The 20099-nt window shown below is 40.0% G+C and overlaps 2 protein-coding genes across 2 annotated transcripts; both read left to right on the top strand.

Annotated features, from left to right (window-relative positions):
• Positions 1-2431: 2431 nt before the first annotated feature.
• On the top strand, positions 2432-3368 carry LOC126791265 (putative germin-like protein 2-1). The gene is made up of 2 exons (XM_050517692.1): positions 2432-2631; positions 2739-3368. Exons 1-2 carry the CDS (start codon positions 2496-2498, stop codon positions 3287-3289), a joined length of 687 nt encoding a protein of 228 aa, XP_050373649.1. The 5' UTR covers positions 2432-2495; the 3' UTR covers positions 3290-3368.
• A 12726-nt stretch (positions 3369-16094) lies between these two features.
• On the top strand, positions 16095-17135 carry LOC126791263 (germin-like protein subfamily 1 member 11). Its single transcript, XM_050517690.1, has 2 exons — positions 16095-16294; positions 16406-17135. Exons 1-2 carry the CDS (start codon positions 16153-16155, stop codon positions 16957-16959), a joined length of 696 nt encoding a protein of 231 aa, XP_050373647.1. The 5' UTR covers positions 16095-16152; the 3' UTR covers positions 16960-17135.
• Positions 17136-20099: the final 2964 nt, after the last annotated feature.

Consider the following 20099-nt stretch of genomic DNA (forward strand, 5'->3'; position numbering starts at 1 on the left):
TGAACTTCTAGCTATTGAGATGAGATATTTTGAAAATCGTTCTAATTGCTGACCACTGTTGGAACTTTGTTTTCTTTCTTTGTAAGCCAAAGAAGAGAAAAGTGGGCAAATTGGCATGGTTGCCTTGTTTATTTATCGAAACAAAGCAGTACAAAGTACAAACCAACCTGCATAATTCTCAAATGCTTCCTTTTTTTTTTTTGTTGGTCTGAATACTCGATGCATCCCGGAAGTAAAGGATTTACATGTATGTCAGTATGTGTAATAAAACACAACTAGAGATCAACTTGTTCTACATGTATGTCAGTACGTATTTTGAACACTACTAGAGATCAACTTGTTCTATGAACAAAAACACTTTTCTCATTGATTGTGGTTATCCAAAGCATAATATTAATTTCGGTGAACAAAAATACTTCCATTATCTAGTTAAATAAAGCTTCATCTACATAGAAGAGTACTGCACATTACTTTTGATCTGTCGATCTGAAGTCTTAATAAATTGTTGACTGAATTTAGTAAATCCTAGTAAATGATATTGTATGGTTGGTCAAAAAAAAAAAAAAGGAAAGTTATTTAGAATGGTGTAGAATTCTGAATTCGTTGTTGTCTTAACCAGAGCCAATTTGAGATGTGTAATCTGCAAAGTAAGAATGCTACATAATTACAATTATGTGCAACCTATGCAAATGTATATGCCAATATTGGGGCCAGGAACTAGCCTTCAGGTTATATCAGCAAACAAACTACAATTACGACCTGCCTGCTAATACCAGAATCTATCATATCAAGTTTTGTTAACAAAGTCCTACAAAGAATTAAAGCGATGATGATAGTAATGGTGGTGATGGTGTTGATGAGGTTGATGGTGGTGAAGATGATAATTTGGATGAAGATCTCCTAGTTGATGAGGATGCTGATTTTGAAGCATGAAGCATGAAGCATAGTTTAACAATTGTTCTTAATATTTGGTTGTTACATTTTAGACTTTAGAACTTTGATTTCAAGCTATATTGGTGCATTTGTTGGATTATATAGTTCTAGACTTTTGTTACTTTACTTATTATATGTATGCATGACAATTCTTATGTTTTAAATAGGTTTGTTTATTATTTTTATCTTTGTTATCCACTTATCATGGATGACAATTATTTTTATCATGCATGATGAGTAGATAACATTTAAATAGGTCAATTCTTATGCATGACAATTATTCTTCAAGTGACATGTATAAGAGTAATTGTTACATTTAAATAGGTTTGTTTATTATTTTTATGTCGTAAGGCTTACGCTTTTTACGCCTTAAGCGTTAAAACTCAAGGCTCTCGCAAAAACGCCTTGAGGTACGCCTTCGCGTTTTAAAACACTGATGTAGAGAAGCCTCAGTACCTGATGCAAATAAACTAGACTTAGCACGAAGGGAGAGGAAGGAGTCGTTGGAAATCATTGGAACGGGAGGTCTAGGAAAGAATGATACCTTTGATGTACTTGATTAATATCCAATTAAGTGTTAAGTGGGTATCCTTTCCAATTTCCTTGACCTCCCGCCCCAGATTTTCTGCAAGGCTCTCTCTCCCTTTGTTCTAGTCACTTGATTTCTACCCATCCTCGATTTCTTTCTTTATAAATGACTAGTGAATGAAACTGGTATTATCATTTGTGTGTGTATATATATATACTACTACTACTACTATGCAGAGGGTTTGTGACAGTTGGGAAAGTCAAAGCAATTTGCTGGATTATAAATTACAAAGGACTTCTCAGACTTCTATGTAGGAAGTAGGAACTGATTTTTACTGTTCAAACACATTCGGTAGGCCTCATTCTCTCTTAATATTAGAATCCTAAGTTTGGGTAATTTGTCTTGTTCACCCCTAAATCAACATTTTCAGTTTTTCACACAGACGAAACATGGTGGTAACATCAACAATATAGTCGTGGTAACATCAACAATATAGTCATGGTAACATCAACAATATAGTCATTTCTTGCTAACATGGTGGTAACACCAACATTTTCACCAGACGAAACATGGTGGTAACACAAATGTACACCAGCTAACTTGTATGAGTTGTATCACTCGGTTTTCTCTGATCATTTCTTGCTCCTCCACTCTTCTCCTGTAGCTTCAGAGATATAGTCACAATTAGCCTCGGTTCACACTTGATTACCTTGAATAGTATCAGCTCAAACTTAATAATATTTCAAAAATGGATATACTCTATTTTAAGACATGGAGCGGGTCAATTAGCTAGGCTCTCAAGAATTGGTACACAATCCAAGTCTTTAACTGCTTCTGAAATCTGAATACCAAGGGAATTAATTATTCGAAGTTACTACCTGCCTCCACAGACAAAGCAAGTGAAGACCAGTTCATATGTATTTCTCTCCATCTCTTCCATCTATAAATACGCATTTGCTCCAGACAATATTTTCATCCACCTCCAATTCTCTCTTATACAAAACACTTAACATATACGCGTATTGAGATCACGATGATGAAGGGTGCTCATTTCCCTGCTGCTGCTGCTTTTGCCCTACTGGCACTGGCTACCTTCCACCTTGTCTCTGCCTCTGATCCTAGTTCTCTTCAAGATTTCTGTGTAGCACTCAAACCCAACGAAACTGCTGGTAGAGACTAGCGTCTACTCACTAGTATATGTATATGTATATGTATATGTATATGTATATGTATGAATGCATGTTCTGATATCGTGTTTTTTCCATGCATATTGCAGTGTTTGTGAATGGGATAGTCTGCAAGGACCCTAAGCTTGTAACAGCAAATGATTTCTTCTTTTTCGGGCTCCAGAATCCTGGAAACACATCAGGCCCGCTTGGTTCCAGGGTCACCCCGGTGAATGTGGAGCAGATAGGAGGACTGAACACTCTTGGTATCTCCCTTGCTCGCATAGACTACGCACCATATGGACTTAACCCTCCTCACACCCACCCCCGGGGCTCGGAAATCCTTGTGGTCATGGAAGGCACACTATTGGTTGGCTTCGTCACATCCAACCCTGAAAACCGCCTAATCACCAAAGTGTTGAACGCGGGAGATGTGTTTGTCTTCCCAGTTGGTCTTATTCACTTCCAGTTCAACATAGGAAAGGGCAAAGCTGTGGCTTTTGCCGGACTGAGCAGCCAGAACCCAGGTCTCATCATCATAGCTAATAATGTGTTCGGCTCCACACCTCCAATCAACCTTGATGTTCTCACTAAGGCCTTCCAGGTTGACAACAATGTCGTTCAGTATCTCCAGAAGCAGTTCTGGTATGACAACAATTAAGAACATTGCAACATCCTAACAAATGTATTACGTACGATGGCCATATATATCCCATACCATACAACTCAAACTTAGTTTGAGTACACATAAAATGTCAGTGTGTTGTGTAATCTCCTTTATTGATCAGTGAATTATTGGAATTTGATTATGCATCATATATATAGAAGTGCGTTTTGTCTCTAATTTTTCTGTAGTCTAGACAATTCATAAAGAAGACTTGGGCTAATATTTAGAATTCATTCTACAATAAACATTGAACTTCTACCAAAGATAATCACATGTCAGTGTAATAACCCTCGTTTTCAAACATTATTTGAATTGAATTAAATTCTATTAAGTTGTGAAGTTTGATTTAAACCGAATATGATTGCTTGCAAACGTTACGAAACGGGAACGGAAACGTTCCGAGAACGTTTAATAAGAAAACGTTACGTTTCCGAACGAATTTATCGACTTTTATTTCGTAGCTCGGTTGCGAAAACTTTCTTCACGAAAGTTGTAGAGCTCGTCGATACGAGTTCGTGGATATGTGACGCGTTCTAATCGGACGACGTACGTAAAAGTTATTAACGACGGGAGTTGGTTCCCGATTTTGGGAGGGGGTATATAAGTAAATGGTTGCAACTAGGGTTCCCATATTTGGAAACCCTTTCACCCTCTCAACCCGCCGCTCTCTCGTCTCTCTCACTCTCTCGACTTCTCTTTCTCTCTCCCTCACTCGGTTCTCTCTCGCCCTCGCCGATCGCTCTCCCTCTCCCCCTCACTGATCGCTCTCTCCCTCTCCCTCTCACTGTCACTTCCTCCCTCTCCCTCACACCGATTTGCTCACTCGCTCATCCTCTCGGCTCACCTGCGATTCGCCGCCCTCCGAGTACGATGCTCCTCACCGACGACAGCTGTGACTTCACTACCACGATGCGACCACCCCACAAGCAAGGCGCAGTCCCGGCGACACCGTGAAGCTCGGCGTGGCTCTCGGGATCCAAACACAGTCGATCCGATCCAATCAACGATTCAAATCGTGTTTTAGGTATGGGTTGGTTAAATTCGATTGTTGGATTTGTTGGTTGTGTATTTGTGTTTGTATTGGGAAGGTTTTGAAGTGGAATCGGAGGTGGTTAGAATAGATGGTTACCGCCGCCTAGAGGCGGCGCGTGGGAGTGTGTGGGCGAGTTTAGGAGGGGTCTATGGTGGTGGGAGGGAAGAGGAAGAGGAGGAGGAGAGAATCACGGCGGCGGTGGCATCACACGCGCCTTGGTTGGCGTCGGCGCGTGGGCCCCACGCGCTGCCGGCCGGAGGTGGTGCGTGTGCCACACGCGCCGCCGTGTGAGGCGGTGTAATTAGTTTTGACTGAAAGGGGTATTTTGGTAATTTACTGTGTACGGTAAATGTAAATGTAATTTTTATTTACTACGGTAAATGTAATTAAATTTTACCTTCGGTAAATGTAAATATAAATTACTTTCAGTAAATGTAAAAAGTAATTTTGTAAAAGGGTAATTTAGTAAATTTTATTTACTGAATTTGTATTTACATTTAAATCGTACGTATACGTACAGAAATACGTATTAATATTTATACGTACAGAAATACGTATTAATATTTATACGTACAGAAATACGTATTAAGATTTATACGTACAGAAATACGTATTAATATTTATACATACAGAAATACGTATTAATATTTATACGTACAGAAATACGTATATAATATTTATACATACAGAAATACGTATTAATTGAGTATTGTACAGTAACCGTGAATAGTGAACAGTGAACAGTAACTTCGTATAAACCAAATTGCTGAACAGTAACCGTTTATTACTGTTTTGGCATTTAAAGGTTTACGAAACGATTCTAAATTCTTTTCTTATCTTTTCAAGGTGATCGTTAAATCGAGGAAAGGAATTATATTCGTAATTGTGGGATTACGCTCAAGTCAATAAGGTGAGTAAAATCTCACTGAATTTACGAATCTACCCTCGTGGTGATTCAACATTTTGCAAGTGTGTTTATCAAATGAATTATAACATGTATGTAATTTAGTGGACTACATATATATAGTATAATGGTAATAGGTACATAATATATATATAGTTCATTAAATTACGTACTGTTATTAATGTATTAAAAATAGTCATTTCGGTGACGGAAAATTGAGCATGAGTATGTGAGAATATTGTACGTAATTCTTCAGTTGTTTATGAAATATGACATGTATAGGATATAGTGAACTATATATATATATTGTATAAATGGTAATAAATATGAATATATATAGTTTGCTATATAATATACTGTTATGATTTTTATTGTGGTGATATCGTGAAAGTTTTAAAACGTACAATATGATGTGTGATTATTGTACGTGATTTTTAACATTGTGATTGTTAAAATGTGAATTGTCTTCGGACCTGATTTTGGTACAATATGATGTGAGATTATTGTACGTGTTTGGCAAGTCGAAACATAGCCTTTGGCCGGGCGAAAGTTACGATACAGTTAGAGCTCTAGTCTGTCTGCCTTAGTACTGCATGCGAGGTAACGGGTGGTTATCTGCTCATGGGTACTCGGTGTATTTGGATGTTGGGTAGCGGGTGGCTATCCAATATCAACGGTGTATTACGAGAGGGGTAACAGATGTGTACCAGCGTTCTTGGTACCCGTATTATAAATGCATTGGGTAACCAGAAGGGTTACTTAATTTCCTCATGAGCTTTTTATTTCATATTTCTTTGGGTCAACCAGATGGGCTGACCATTGGCTCATGGGGGCATTTATATTTGTTGTTTTGTGATCTTTCGTATATTTTGATATGCGAACTGTATTGTGATTTTACTCATACGAGCTATAAGCTTACCGGGTTTGTGTTTACAATCCCGGTGCACCAATTCGATGGTGTAGGGGATCATTCTGCAGGTGCTGATTAGTGGGAGTTGAGTGACGACTACAGAGGCTTGAAGTCGTTCTTATCCTACTTGTGGTGAGGTTTTAGCCCGGGTTTGTGTGTGAGATGTTGTGTAATTTCATTTGTGAGATTTGTGAGTGATTTGTGAGGATTATTACATTTCCATTTTATGTATGGATTATAAATTTGGTTTGTAATAATTGGTTGACTGAGTTGTATTGAGAACTCAGAATTGATCCGCTGTTACACTTTAATGATTTCGAGTTATTTGAGATTATTTGGTGTTTAACGACTTTAGAATTTTGAGTTTTAAAGCTCGAAATTTTGGGGTCGTTACAGTTGGTATCAGAGCCTAGTTGCGTATTTGGCGATTATCAATATCATCCGGGAGCGATGATCCGACTGCAGGCGGGCCCCCATCACATGCTCCTCGGTATTGATATGTCGTCGGGTACGCGAGAGTGTTTTAGGAGCCATACCTAATGGTTTGGTCCTCCGAGAAGTATCGTGATGATACTTCGATGATTCATCATATCCTGAAATTTCATGTTAATACCTATTGAATCTGTTTTAGTTGAATTCGAGATTTCACAAGTATTGACTAAGTGTTTCGTTGTTTGAAGGTGATGAACGCTGATAAGGGCCGAGGACGGGCGAGAGGACGTGGTCGAGGTAGGACCACGGGCCGAGTCCGCAACGTGGAGAATCTTTATGAGGAGGCTGTTCCACAGGTAGAGCGGGTAGGCCGAGGTCGAGGTAGGGCCACAGGTCGAGTCCGCAACGTGGAGAACCTCTATGAGGAGGCTGCTCCGCAGGAGGAGCAGGATGAGCCAGCTCCTGCGGTTAGAGATGACGGTCGAGTGTTGAAGCTGATCAAGGATATTAGTGCACTGTCAGCTCCGACATTTCATGGGGGACTAGATCATATGGTAGCTGACCATTGGATCGAGGGTATGGAGACTTATTTTGAGATGATAGAGTGCACAGAGATTGAGAAGAGAAATATAGCTACATTCTTTCTCAAGGGTGATGCTCTAGATTGGCGGAAGAGCATGAGACAGACTGTGGATGTGTCTACATTCACATGGGAAGATTTCACCACCATATTCCAAGAGAAGTATTTTCCAGCCTCAGTACAGGAGGACTTAGAGTTGGAGTTTCTGGCATTGGTACAGGGAGACATGACCATTAGAGAGTATGATGCTCGATTCTCGCAACTGTATCGGTATGTCAGGCCTATGGGTGCGACTGCTTTAGCTCAGAAGTATCTACGTGGGCTGAAACAAGAGTACAAGACCATGATATCAGTCCTTTGCCTGACTTCACGGGAGCAGATATTTGAGAGTGCTATGAGTCTGGAGCAAGCAGAGAAGACTCGAGCAGGTGATGTGGGGAACAGAGATGCGAAGGGGAAAGGCAAGGCAGTCTATGCAGGCAGCGAGCACTCAGGGCCGAAGGATAGGTCATGGAAGAGGCCAAGACCCCACTATCAGGCCCCGACAAGGGCGCCACCCCTAGCCATCAGAGCAGCACCAGTCAGACCATTAGCAGCAGTAAGGTGTTATAGCTGCAATGAGATGGGACATTACGCCTCAGCATGTCCGAAACCGAAGAGAGCAGGCTGCCACCGGTGCGGGCAAGTGGGACACATAGCTCGAGATTGTACCCGACCACTTCCGGGTAGACAGGAACGGCCGCAGAGACAGCTACCAGCGGGCCAAGCTAGAGTGTTCGCAGTGGGTCAGCGAGACACAGGGGTGGAAGGTACATTATCACTTTTTGACTACCTTGCTAGAGTGTTGTTTGATACGGGAGCATCGCATTCATTCATTGCTAGTTCAGTAGTGGAGATGCTAGGATTGATTCCTACACCTCTCGGGGACGCCTTATGTGTCACTTCACCCCTTGGAGTGTCACTTGAGTTAGAGACAATCTGCAAAGCTTGTCCTATATTGATTGGAAGTAGAGAGTTCTCTGCTTCGTTGATTGTGATTCCGGACCACACTTATGATGTGATCTTGGGGATTGATTGGTTGAGACCACAGCATGCTGTGATTGATTGTTTTGACATGGTGGTGTCCTTTCATAGACCTGGAGAGCCAGTGTTTCGTTATCGTTGCCTCAAGTCCGACAACGCCATGAGATCAGGAGTTTTGGCACATGTGGAGTCAGTGGATCAGAAGGTGACTATCGCAGACATTGTGGTAGTATCTGAGTTTGGTGAAGTGTTCCAAGAGATACCGGGGCTACCTCCTCGAAGAGTGGTAGATTTCTGCATTGACGTAGTACCCGGTACAGCACCTGTGTCAAAGGCGCCATATAGAATGGGGCAGAATGAACTTAAGGAGTTGAAAGTGCAGATTGATGAGCTATTAGACCAAGGGTTCATTAGACCTAGTGTTTCACCTTGGGGAGCACCTGTCTTGTTCGTAAAGAAGAAAGATGGTTCTCTGCGGTTATGTGTGGACTACAGAGAGCTGAACAAGGTGACCATCAAGAATAGGTATCCCTTACCTAGGATTGATGACTTGTTCGATCAGCTCATAGGTGCTACGGTGTTCTCTAAGATTGATTTGAGATCCGGTTATCATCAACTCAGAGTGAAGGAAGAAGATATATCGAAGACAGCCTTCAGGACCCGGTATGGACATTATGAGTTTGTCGTCATGCCATTTGGTCTAACGAATGCACCAGCTGTCTTCATGAGTTTGATGAACCAAGTATTTAGCCCGTACTTGGATGAGTTTGTTGTGGTGTTTGTGGATGACATTCTGATATACTCCAAGACACAAGAAGAACATGTGGTGCATCTGAGAACAGTGTTGCAGACCTTGAAGGAGGCGAGACTGTATGCCAAGCTAGAGAAGTGTGAGTTCTGGAAAGAAGAGGTTAAATTCCTTGGTCATGTTGTCTCAAAGGATGGAGTACTAGTGGACCCGGCAAAGGTAGAGGCAGTGAAGAATTGGAGTCGTCCAAAGAACCCTACAGAGATACGTAGTTTCCTCGGGTTGGCAGGTTACTACAGGAGGTTTATCGAGGGGTTTTCTAGTATTGCATCTCCATTGACCAAGTTGACCAAGAAAGATACTCCGTTCGTGTGGACGGATGCATGTGAGGAAGCATTCAGCAAACTGAAGACTAAACTGACCACAACTCCAGTGTTGACAATTCCTTCTAGTGGTGGTAGTTATGTCATTTACAGTGATGCTTCGCTCCAAGGGTTGGGTTGTGTGTTGATGCAGCATGGAGGAGTTGTTGCTTATGGCTCGAGACAACTGAAGATTCATGAGAGGAATTATCCGACACACGACTTAGAGCTTGCGGCAGTTGTATTTGCTCTGAAGATTTGGAGACATTACTTGTATGGTGAGAAATTTCAACTCTTTTCAGATCATAAGAGTTTGAAGTACTTGTTCTCACAGAAGGAGCTGAATATGAGGCAGAGGAGATGGATGGAACTCCTCAAGGACTATGACTTCACATTAGAGTACCACCCGGGGAAGGCAAATGTGGTGGCTGATGCCTTGAGCAGAAAACCGAGAGGCGTAGTAGCTTCACTTATGGTCCAGGAATGGTTCATGCTAGAAGCTGCATCAGAGTTTGACTTGGTACCATCGGGAGGAGAACCAAGGGTCTTTCTTGGTAGTGTCATAGTGCAACCCACATTGATCACGAGGATCATACAGGGTCAGGCGCAAGATAGACTCTCACGAGCTAAGTTGGCGGATCTTGTAGTTGATACGCTTGATGGGTGTCCTTCTGAGTGGAGAGTTGGACCCGATGGAGGGTTGAGGTTTGGGGCAAGATTGTGTGTCCCAGATTGTGATGATCTTCGGGAGGAGGTTCTTCGTATGGCACATCGTTCACGCTATACCGTCCATCCAGGGAACACCAAGATGTACAAGGACCTATGCAGACAATTCTGGTGGAACGGTATGAAGAAAGATGTAGCAGAGTTTGTATCGAAGTGCCTTACATGTCAGCAAGTGAAAGCAGAACATCAACGACCAGCTGGCATGTTGAAACCACTGACTATTCCTCTTTGGAAGTGGGAGCAGATATCTATGGATTTTGTGACCGGGTTGCCTAGATCGAAGAAGGGTCACGATGCCATATGGGTGATTGTCGATCGATTGACGAAGTCGGCTCATTTTCTCCCAGTGTCGATGAAGTACTCAGTGGACGTGCTTGGGAAACTATATGTGGATGAGGTAGTGAGACTCCATGGTGCTCCAGTTTATATTGTTTCCGATAGAGATGCACGTTTCACTTCGAAGTTCTGGGGTGGTTTGCAGAAGGCGATGGGCACTACCTTGGATATGAGTACAGCTTTTCACCCTCAGACGGATGGACAGACAGAGAGGGTGAATCAGGTGATGGAAGACATGTTGAGAGCATGTGTGTTGGATTTCAAGGGTAGCTGGGAAGATCATTTGAGATTGATTGAGTTTGCCTACAACAACAGCTACCATTCTAGCATCGGCATGGCACCTTATGAGGCACTTTATGGTAGACCATGTCGATCTCCGATCTGTTGGGCCGAAGTGGGTGATGAGGCACTGATGGGTCCAGAGGTGGTTCAGGAAACCACGGAGAAGATCTCGATCATTCGAGATAGAATCCGGACCGCTCAGAGTAGACAGAAGAGCTATGCAGACTTGAAGAGGAGACATGTGGAATTTGAGGTCGGTGATCATGTGTTCTTGAAAGTTTCACCTATGAGAGGTGTAGTGAGATTCGGCAAGAAAGGAAAGTTGGCACCGAGGTACGTTGGGCCCTTTGAGATACTTGACAAGGTGGGCGAACTAGCTTATCGACTAGCCTTGCCTACTAGTATGTCGGGTGTTCACAATGTCTTTCACATTTCCATGTTGAGGAAGTATGTACCAGATGAGTCACATGTGATTGATCATAGCACCATTGAGGTGAAGGAAAATGCTACATTTGTGGTCGAACCGGTTCGTATCCTGGATAGATCCACAAAGAAGCTACGGAGGAGAGAAGTTGGGCTAGTCAAGGTGTTGTGGAGTCACCATGATGAGGGTGATGCATCTTGGGAGCTAGAGTCAGACATGATGACCAGATATCCACAGTTGTTTGTTGAGTGAGCTTGAATTTCGGGACGAAATTCCTTTAAGGGGGGTATATTGTAATAACCCTCGTTTTCAAACATTATTTGAATTGAATTAAATTCTATTAAGTTGTGAAGTTTGATTTAAACCGAATATGATTGCTTGCAAACGTTACGAAACGGGAACGGAAACGTTCCGAGAACGTTTAATAAGAAAACGTTACGTTTCCGAACGAATTTATCGACTTTTATTTCGTAGCTCGGTTGCGAAAACTTTCTTCACGAAAGTTGTAGAGCTCGTCGATACGAGTTCGTGGATATGTGACGCGTTCTAATCGGACGACGTACGTAAAAGTTATTAACGACGGGAGTTGGTTCCCGATTTTGGGAGGGGGTATATAAGTAAATGGTTGCAACTAGGGTTCCCATATTTGGAAACCCTTTCACCCTCTCAACCCGCCGCTCTCTCGTCTCTCTCACTCTCTCGACTTCTCTTTCTCTCTCCCTCACTCGGTTCTCTCTCGCCCTCGCCGATCGCTCTCCCTCTCCCCCTCACTGATCGCTCTCTCCCTCTCCCTCTCACTGATCGCTCTCTCCCTCTCCCTCTCACTGTCACTTCCTCCCTCTCCCTCACACCGATTTGCTCACTCGCTCATCCTCTCGGCTCACCTGCGATTCGCCGCCCTCCGAGTACGGTGCTCCTCACCGACGACAGCTGTGACTTCACTACCACGATGCGACCACCCCACAAGCAAGGCGCAGTCCCGGCGACACCGTGAAGCTCGGCGTGGCTCTCGGGATCCAAACACAGTCGATCCGATCCAATCAACGATTCAAATCGTGTTTTAGGTATGGGTTGGTTAAATTCGATTGTTGGATTTGTTGGTTGTGTATTTGTGTTTGTATTGGGAAGGTTTTGAAGTGGAATCGGAGGTGGTTAGAATAGATGGTTACCGCCGCCTAGAGGCGGCGCGTGGGAGTGCGTGGGCGAGTTTAGGAGGGGTCTATGGTGGTGGGAGGGAAGAGGAAGAGGAGGAGGAGAGAATCACGGCGGCGGTGGCATCACACGCGCCTTGGTTGGCGTCGGCGCGTGGGCCCCACGCGCTGCCGGCCGGAGGTGGTGCGTGTGCCACACGCGCCGCCGTGTGAGGCGGTGTAATTAGTTTTGACTGAAAGGGGTATTTTGGTAATTTACTGTGTACGGTAAATGTAAATGTAATTTTTATTTACTACGGTAAATGTAATTAAATTTTACCTTCGGTAAATGTAAATATAAATTACTTTCAGTAAATGTAAAAAGTAATTTTGTAAAAGGGTAATTTAGTAAATTTTATTTACTGAATTTGTATTTACATTTAAATCGTACGTATACGTACAGAAATACGTATTAATATTTATACGTACAGAAATACGTATTAATATTTATACGTACAGAAATACGTATTAAGATTTATACGTACAGAAATACGTATTAATATTTATACATACAGAAATACGTATTAATATTTATACGTACAAAAATACGTATATAATATTTATACGTACAGAAATACGTATTAATTGAGTATTGTACAGTAACCGTGAATAGTGAACAGTAAACAGTAACTTCGTATAAACCAAATTGCTGAACAGTAACCGTTTATTACTGTTTTGGCATTTAAAGGTTTACGAAACGATTCTAAATTCTTTTCTTATCTTTTCAAGGTGATCGTTAAATCGAGGAAAGGAATTATATTCGGAATTATATTCGGAATTGTGGGATTACGCTCAAGTCAATAAGGTGAGTAAAATCTCACTGAATTTACGAATCTACCCTCGTGGTGATTCAACATTTTGCAAGTGTGTTTATCAAATGAATTATAACATGTATGTAATTTAGTGGACTACATATATATAGTATAATGGTAATAGGTACATAATATATATATAGTTCATTAAATTACGTACTGTTATTAATGCATTAAAAATAGTCATTTCGGTGACGGAAAATTGAGCATGAGTATGTGAGAATATTGTACGTAATTCTTCAGTTGTTTATGAAATATGACATGTATAGGATATAGTGAACTATATATATATATTGTATAAATGGTAATAAATACGAATATATATAGTTTGCTATATAATATACTGTTATGATTTTTATTGTGGTGATATCGTGAAAGTTTTAAAACGTACAATATGATGTGTGATTATTGTACGTGATTTTTAACATTGTGATTGTTAAAATGTGAATTGTCTTCGGACCTGATTTTGGTACAATATGATGTGAGATTATTGTACGTGTTTGGCAAGTCGAAACCTAGCCTTTGGCCGGGCGAAAGTTACGATACAGTTAGAGCTCTAGTCTGTCTGCCTTAGTACTGCATGCGAGGTAACGGGTGGTTATCTGCTCATGGGTACTCGGTGTATTTGGATGTTGGGTAGCGGGTGGCTATCCAATATCAACGGTGTATTACGAGAGGGGTAACAGATGTGTACCAGCGTTCTTGGTACCCGTATTATAAATGCATTGGGTAACCAGAAGGGTTACTTAATTTCCTCATGAGCTTTTTATTTCATATTTCTTTGGGTCAACCAGATGGGCTGACCATTGGCTCATGGGGGCATTTATATTTGTTGTTTTGTGATCTTTCGTATATTTTGATATGCGAACTGTATTGTGATTTTACTCATACGAGCTATAAGCTTACCGGGTTTGTGTTTACAATCCCGGTGCACCAATTCGATGGTGTAGGGGATCATTCTGCAGGTGCTGATTAGTGGGAGTTGAGTGACGACTACAGAGGCTTGAAGTCGTTCTTATCCTACTTGTGGTGAGGTTTTAGCCCGGGTTTGTGTGTGAGATGTTGTGTAATTTCATTTGTGAGATTTGTGAGTGATTTGTGAGGATTATTACATTTCCATTTTATGTATGGATTATAAATTTGGTTTGTAATAATTGGTTGACTGAGTTGTATTGAGAACTCAGAATTGATCCGCTGTTACACTTTAATGATTTCGAGTTATTTGAGATTATTTGGTGTTTAACGACTTTAGAATTTTGAGTTTTAAAGCTCGAAATTTTGGGGTCGTTAAAGTCAGGGTTTTCATAAGATTTCCATTGAATTGAGATAGATGAAATTTCCTAATTGAGACCGCTGAAGATCATGTATTGCTCCTAACTAATAAACTGAGAACACCACACTACCTATCTTTACTATCTCTTTCCAAGTGCCTGAAAGATTTGCATCATACTACTCTAAGGTACTCAAATGCATCCTTTTTTTTTTCTGGTCTGAATACTCGATGCATCCCCGAAGTAAAGGATATACATGTATGTCAGTATGTGTAATAAAACACAACTAGAGATCACCTTGTTCTACATGTATGTCAGTGTGTATTTTGAACACTACTAGAGATCAACTTGTTCTATGAACAAAAACACGTTTCTCATTGATTGTGGTTATCCAAAGTATAATATTAATTTCGGTGAACAAAAATACTTCCATTATCTAGTTAAATCAAGCTCCATCTACATAGAAGAGTACTACACATTGTCATCTGTCGATCTGAAGTCTTAACATATTGTTGACTATGAATTTAGTAAATCATAGTAAATGATATTGTATGATTGGTAAAAAAAAAAATGAAAGTTGTTTAGAATGGTGTAGTATTCGTTGTTGTCTTAACCAGAGCCAATTTGAGATGTGTAATCTGCAAAGTAAGAATGCTACATAATTACAATAATGTGCAACCTATGCAAATGTATATGCCAATATTGGGGCCAGGAACTAGCCTTCAGGTTATATCAGCAAACAAACTACAATTACAACCTGCCTGCTAATACCAGAATCTATCATAACAAGTTTTAATAACAGTCGTACAAATAATTAAAGTAATGTAGAGAAGCCTCAGTACCTGATGCAAATAGGGTACCAGACTTAGCATGAAGGGAGAGCAAGGAATAGCTGGAAATTCGTTGTGCCTCATTCTCTCTTAATATTGGAATCCTATGTTTGGGTATCTCTTCTTGTTCATCCCTAAATTAACATTTTCACACAGACGAAACATAATGGTAACATCAACAATATGTTGAAGTATCCTGAGTATATGATTTTCATTATTCTTTGATAATACTCATCTATCATTTGTTCATTCAAAATGTTATCAACGTGTTCGGATTCTCAAGTCCACTATTACTATATGCCACCAGAAGATGGAGACTTTTATTTATGCCGCTTTCTGTAAGCAGAAATTCTTAAATACTAAATGCAGTATGAGAAAACAAATGCAAGAGAAATTCTGCAATACAAATGAGAGAGACATTGAGAATTAAAAATTTCTGTGATGGAAAGTTGACAACAGCTTTCTCATTCATTTTCAATATACCAAGCTATGAAGCTGATATTAACACATGTATATATGAACCACAACAGCTCCACTCCATGTACACCAGCTAACTTGTATCACTCAGTTTCTTTGATCATTTCTTGCTCCTCCACTCTTCTCCTGTAGCTTCAGAGATATAGTCACAATTAGCCTCGGTTCACACTTGATCACCTTGAAAGTATCAGGTCAAACTTAATGATATTTCCAAAATGGATATACTCTTTTCTAATATGTTCATATTTTTAAAACATGGAGCGGGTCAATTAGCTAGGCTCTCAAGAATTGATACACAATCCAAGTCTTTACCTGCTTCTGAAATCTGAATACCAAGGGGATTAATTATTCGAAGTTACTACCTGCCTCCACAGACAAAGCAAATCAAGACCAGTTCATATGTATTTCTCTCCATCTCTTCCATCTATAAATACGCATTTGGTCCAGACAATATTTTCATCCACCTCCAATTCTCTCTTATACAAAACACTTTACATATACGCGTATTGAGATCACGATGATGAAGGGTGCTCATTTCGCTGCTGCTGCTGCTTTTGCCCTACTGGCACTGGCTACCTTCCACCTTGTCTCTGCCTCTGATCCTAGTTCTCTCCAAGATTTCTGTGTAGCACTTAAAACCACCGAAACTGATTCTGCTGGTAGAGACTAGCATCTACTCACTAGTATATGTATACGTTTTATGTATGATTCTTGTTGGTATTTGCATGAATGCATGTTCTGATATCGTGTTTGTTCCATGCATATTGCAGTGTTTGTGAATGGGAAATTCTGCAAGGACCCAAAGCTTGTAAAAGCAGATGATTTCTTCTTGTCCGGGTTCCAGATTCCCGGAAACACAACAAATCCGCTTGGTTCCAAGGTCACCCCAGCAAATGTGGAGCAAATAGAAGGGCTGAACACTCTTGGTATCTCCCTTGCTCGCATAGACTACGCACCATATGGTGGACTTAACCCTCCTCACACCCACCCTCGGGCCTCCGAAATCCTTGTGGTCATGGAAGGCACACTATTGGTTGGCTTCGTCACATCCAACCCTGAAAACCGCCTCATCACCAAAGTGTTGAACGCGGGAGATGTGTTTGTCTTCCCAGTTGGTCTTATTCACTTCCAGTTCAACATAGGAAAGGGCAAAGCTGTGGCTTTTGCCGGACTGAGCAGCCAGAACCCAGGTCTCATCATCATAGCTAATAATGTGTTCGGCTCCACACCTCCAATCAACCTTGATGTTCTCACTAAGGCCTTCCAGGTTGACAACAATGTCGTTCAGTATCTCCAGAAACAGTTCTGGTATGACAACAATTAAGAACAAGCTAACAATTGTATTACCATGGCCATATATCCCACATATTATACAACACAAACTTAGCTTAAGTAAAAATAAGATGCTACTTGCTTATGTAATGTGCCTCCTCCTTGATCATTGGATTATTGAAATTTTATTATTAATAAATAGTTAAATACTTCTGTCTCTTAACTAAACATCTCTTTGTAGTTTAGACAATTCATGAAGAAGAATTATGCTAAAATTTGAGAACACATCTACAACACACAGAACTCCTACCAAAGATAATCAAATGAGAGGATTTTATAAGAATTCTCAAACTTTTAGAAGCTGAACTCTCTTCACGAATGGATATTTGATTCAGCGTGAATGTCACATAAACAATCATTTTTTCACCTCCAATTTGTCTCCACTAGCCTTAACGTTGGTGTGGGGCTGCGGTGAATTTTCAGTCAAACAAAAGTACCCAAGACCCCAAGTTTTTCTTTCTTGATAGAGAGCCTGCATGATTGGACTCGAATCGCAAGATTTCTTGAGCTTCCTTTCTTGCTCATGAAGATCTTCCATTCAATCCACCATGTACTTAGATATACAAAGAAATGACTTCTGAATGTAGATATATAGGAACAAGCAAGAACGAAAAATGAATGAATGATTGGAGTGAGAAATCAATGTGGGGGATTTTTAGGGGTTAATGGAGTAGTTCTCATAGAAGGTAGGGAAGCTATACGGAAGCTATAGACTGAGTTTTTTACTACAATTTCAATGCATATCCAGCTCACAGCAAACGAAGGAAATTATTGAGGAGAAAGCAATATGAGAGAGCCAAAGATGAATAAGCTGCTAAGGTCTATAAGCTTTTGTATCACCAATTATGAGTTTAGATTAGGAAGATACAAAATTTTAAACAATAACTCTGGATTAATAAACGTTCACAAATCCTTTACATATGGAAGCAGATTTGGATTTATATGGTAATTTTATGGATTAGTTCATGTTAGAGGCGGTGAATTTCAGCTAAAACTTAGAATTCAATCTCCAATAAACATAGATCATCTATAGGAAGTCTCACTTAATCCATCACAAATCTCCAAACTGAAAATGCTGTTTACAGAATTACAGATCATCTATTCTGTCAGATCTTTACTATATTATCATGAGTCTGCTAAGCACACTACCGTTCTTCAATAACAATACAAGTACCTCATACATTACACAGTATACACGTGCATGATGCATCATCTAGGGGTGGCATTCGGTTTAAACGGTTCGGTTTTGGGGTCAAACCGTAAACCAAACTGAAATTCAATTTCGGTTCGGTTCGGTTCGGTTTACTATTCGGTTTTTCAATAATGCAAACTGAAAACCGAATCGAACGGTTCGGTTCGGTTCGGTTTTTTTCGGTTTTTTTTTTTTTGAAAAAAAAAATTTTTGAATTTTTTTTTTTATTTTTAAAAAATTCTAGTTTCAAAATATTGTCGATCGACACCAATAGATGTGATCAACATATATATTTAGGGACCATGTAAAAATTTCATCCATTTTGAACATAGTTTGATCGTCTATACTAACGATTAACCAAAAAAGAGGCGTTTTCACATAATAAAACCCTATTGACCGGGACTTTGCCAAATGAGTTTCCTTGTTTCGACCACGCACGATCGATGACAAAAATTATGTGACTTCAAATATGTAAATAACTTTTCTCATTTGCATATTGGTAATGGGTCCTCCCTTAGGGTATATTAGTGTTGTTTTTGGTTTACCGGAAATTCCGACGGTCAAACGAGGTCCGAATTAGATGAAATTTTAAAATGGTCACTAAATATATATACTGATCACATCGGATGGTGTCGATCAATTCCGATAAGTTTCTTTCATATAGTCGTTTCATAATGTGATAGTTTTATTATAACCATAATATAAAAGGTTATGGTACATTAGTGGACACTTCGGCGATCGACAACTCCAGTTTGAAATATGGTCGATCAACACCAGTAGATGTGATCGGTATATATATTTAGGGAACCCGTAAAAATTTCGTCCGTTTTGAACATGGTTTGACCGTCCGTACCAACGGTCAACCAAAAAAACATGCGTTTTCACATAATAAAACCCCCATTGACCGGGACTTTGCCAAATGAGTTTCCTTATTTCGACCACGCACGATCGATGACAAAAATTATGTGACTTCAAATATGTAAACAACTTTTCTCATTCGCATCTTGGTAATGGGTCCTCCCTTAGGGTATATTAGTGTTGTTTTCGGTTTACCGGAAATTCCGACGGTCAAACGAGGTCCGAATTGGATGAAATTTTAAAATGGTCACTAAATATATATACTGATCACATCGGATGGTGTCGATCAATTCCGATAAGTTTCATTCATATAGTCGCTTCATAATGTGATAGTTTTATTATAACCCTACTATAAAGGTTATGGTACATTAGTGAACACTTCAGCGATCGACAACTCCAGTTTGAAAAATGGTCGATCGACACCAGTAGATGTGATCGGTATATATATTTAGGGAACCCGTAAAAATTTCATCCGTTTTGAACATGGTTTGACCGTCCGTACCAACGGTCAACCAAAAAAACATGTGTTTTCACATAATAAAACCCCCATTGACGGGACTTTGCCAAATGAGTTTCCTTGTTTCGACCACGCACGATCGATGACAAAAATTATGTGACTTCAAATATGTAAACAACTTTTCTCATTCGCATCTTGGTAATGGGTCCTCTCTTAGGGTATATTAGTGTTTTCAGTTTACCGAAAATTCCGACGGTTAAACGAGGTCCGAATTGGATGAAATTTTTACAAGGTGACTATATATACATATCAATCATATCGACTGGTGTCGATCGATCTTGAGAAGTTTCCTTCATATAGTTGCTTCATATTGAGGCGGATTTAATAATTACACATCCGCTTGTATATATATATGTGTGTTTGTTTTAGCAAACTTATTTGAAACATACATATATGAGCATACATAAAAACATAGATGATTATATATACATATATAACACTACAAAAGAGAAACATATAATATAAACCTAAAATCACATTAATCAAAATAAATATTCGGTAAGATAAACGTAAAACGACATTATTTTATAAATAATTCGGTTTTTCGGTTCAGTTCGGTTTCTTA

The sequence above is a fragment of the Argentina anserina genome, chromosome 4 (assembly GCF_933775445.1).
Source record: "Argentina anserina chromosome 4, drPotAnse1.1, whole genome shotgun sequence".
Taxonomy (NCBI): Eukaryota; Viridiplantae; Streptophyta; class Magnoliopsida; order Rosales; family Rosaceae; genus Argentina; species Argentina anserina.

Coding starts and splice junctions, on each gene's coding strand:
- LOC126791265 (XM_050517692.1), top strand. CDS start 2,496: ATGATGAAGGGTGCTCATTTCCCTGCTGCTGCTGCTTTTGCCCTACTG. Junction 2,632..2,738: donor CAAACCCAACGAAACTGCTG/GTAGAGACTAGC, acceptor TGCATATTGCAG/TGTTTGTGAATGGGATAGTC.
- LOC126791263 (XM_050517690.1), top strand. CDS start 16,153: ATGATGAAGGGTGCTCATTTCGCTGCTGCTGCTGCTTTTGCCCTACTG. Junction 16,295..16,405: donor CACCGAAACTGATTCTGCTG/GTAGAGACTAGC, acceptor TGCATATTGCAG/TGTTTGTGAATGGGAAATTC.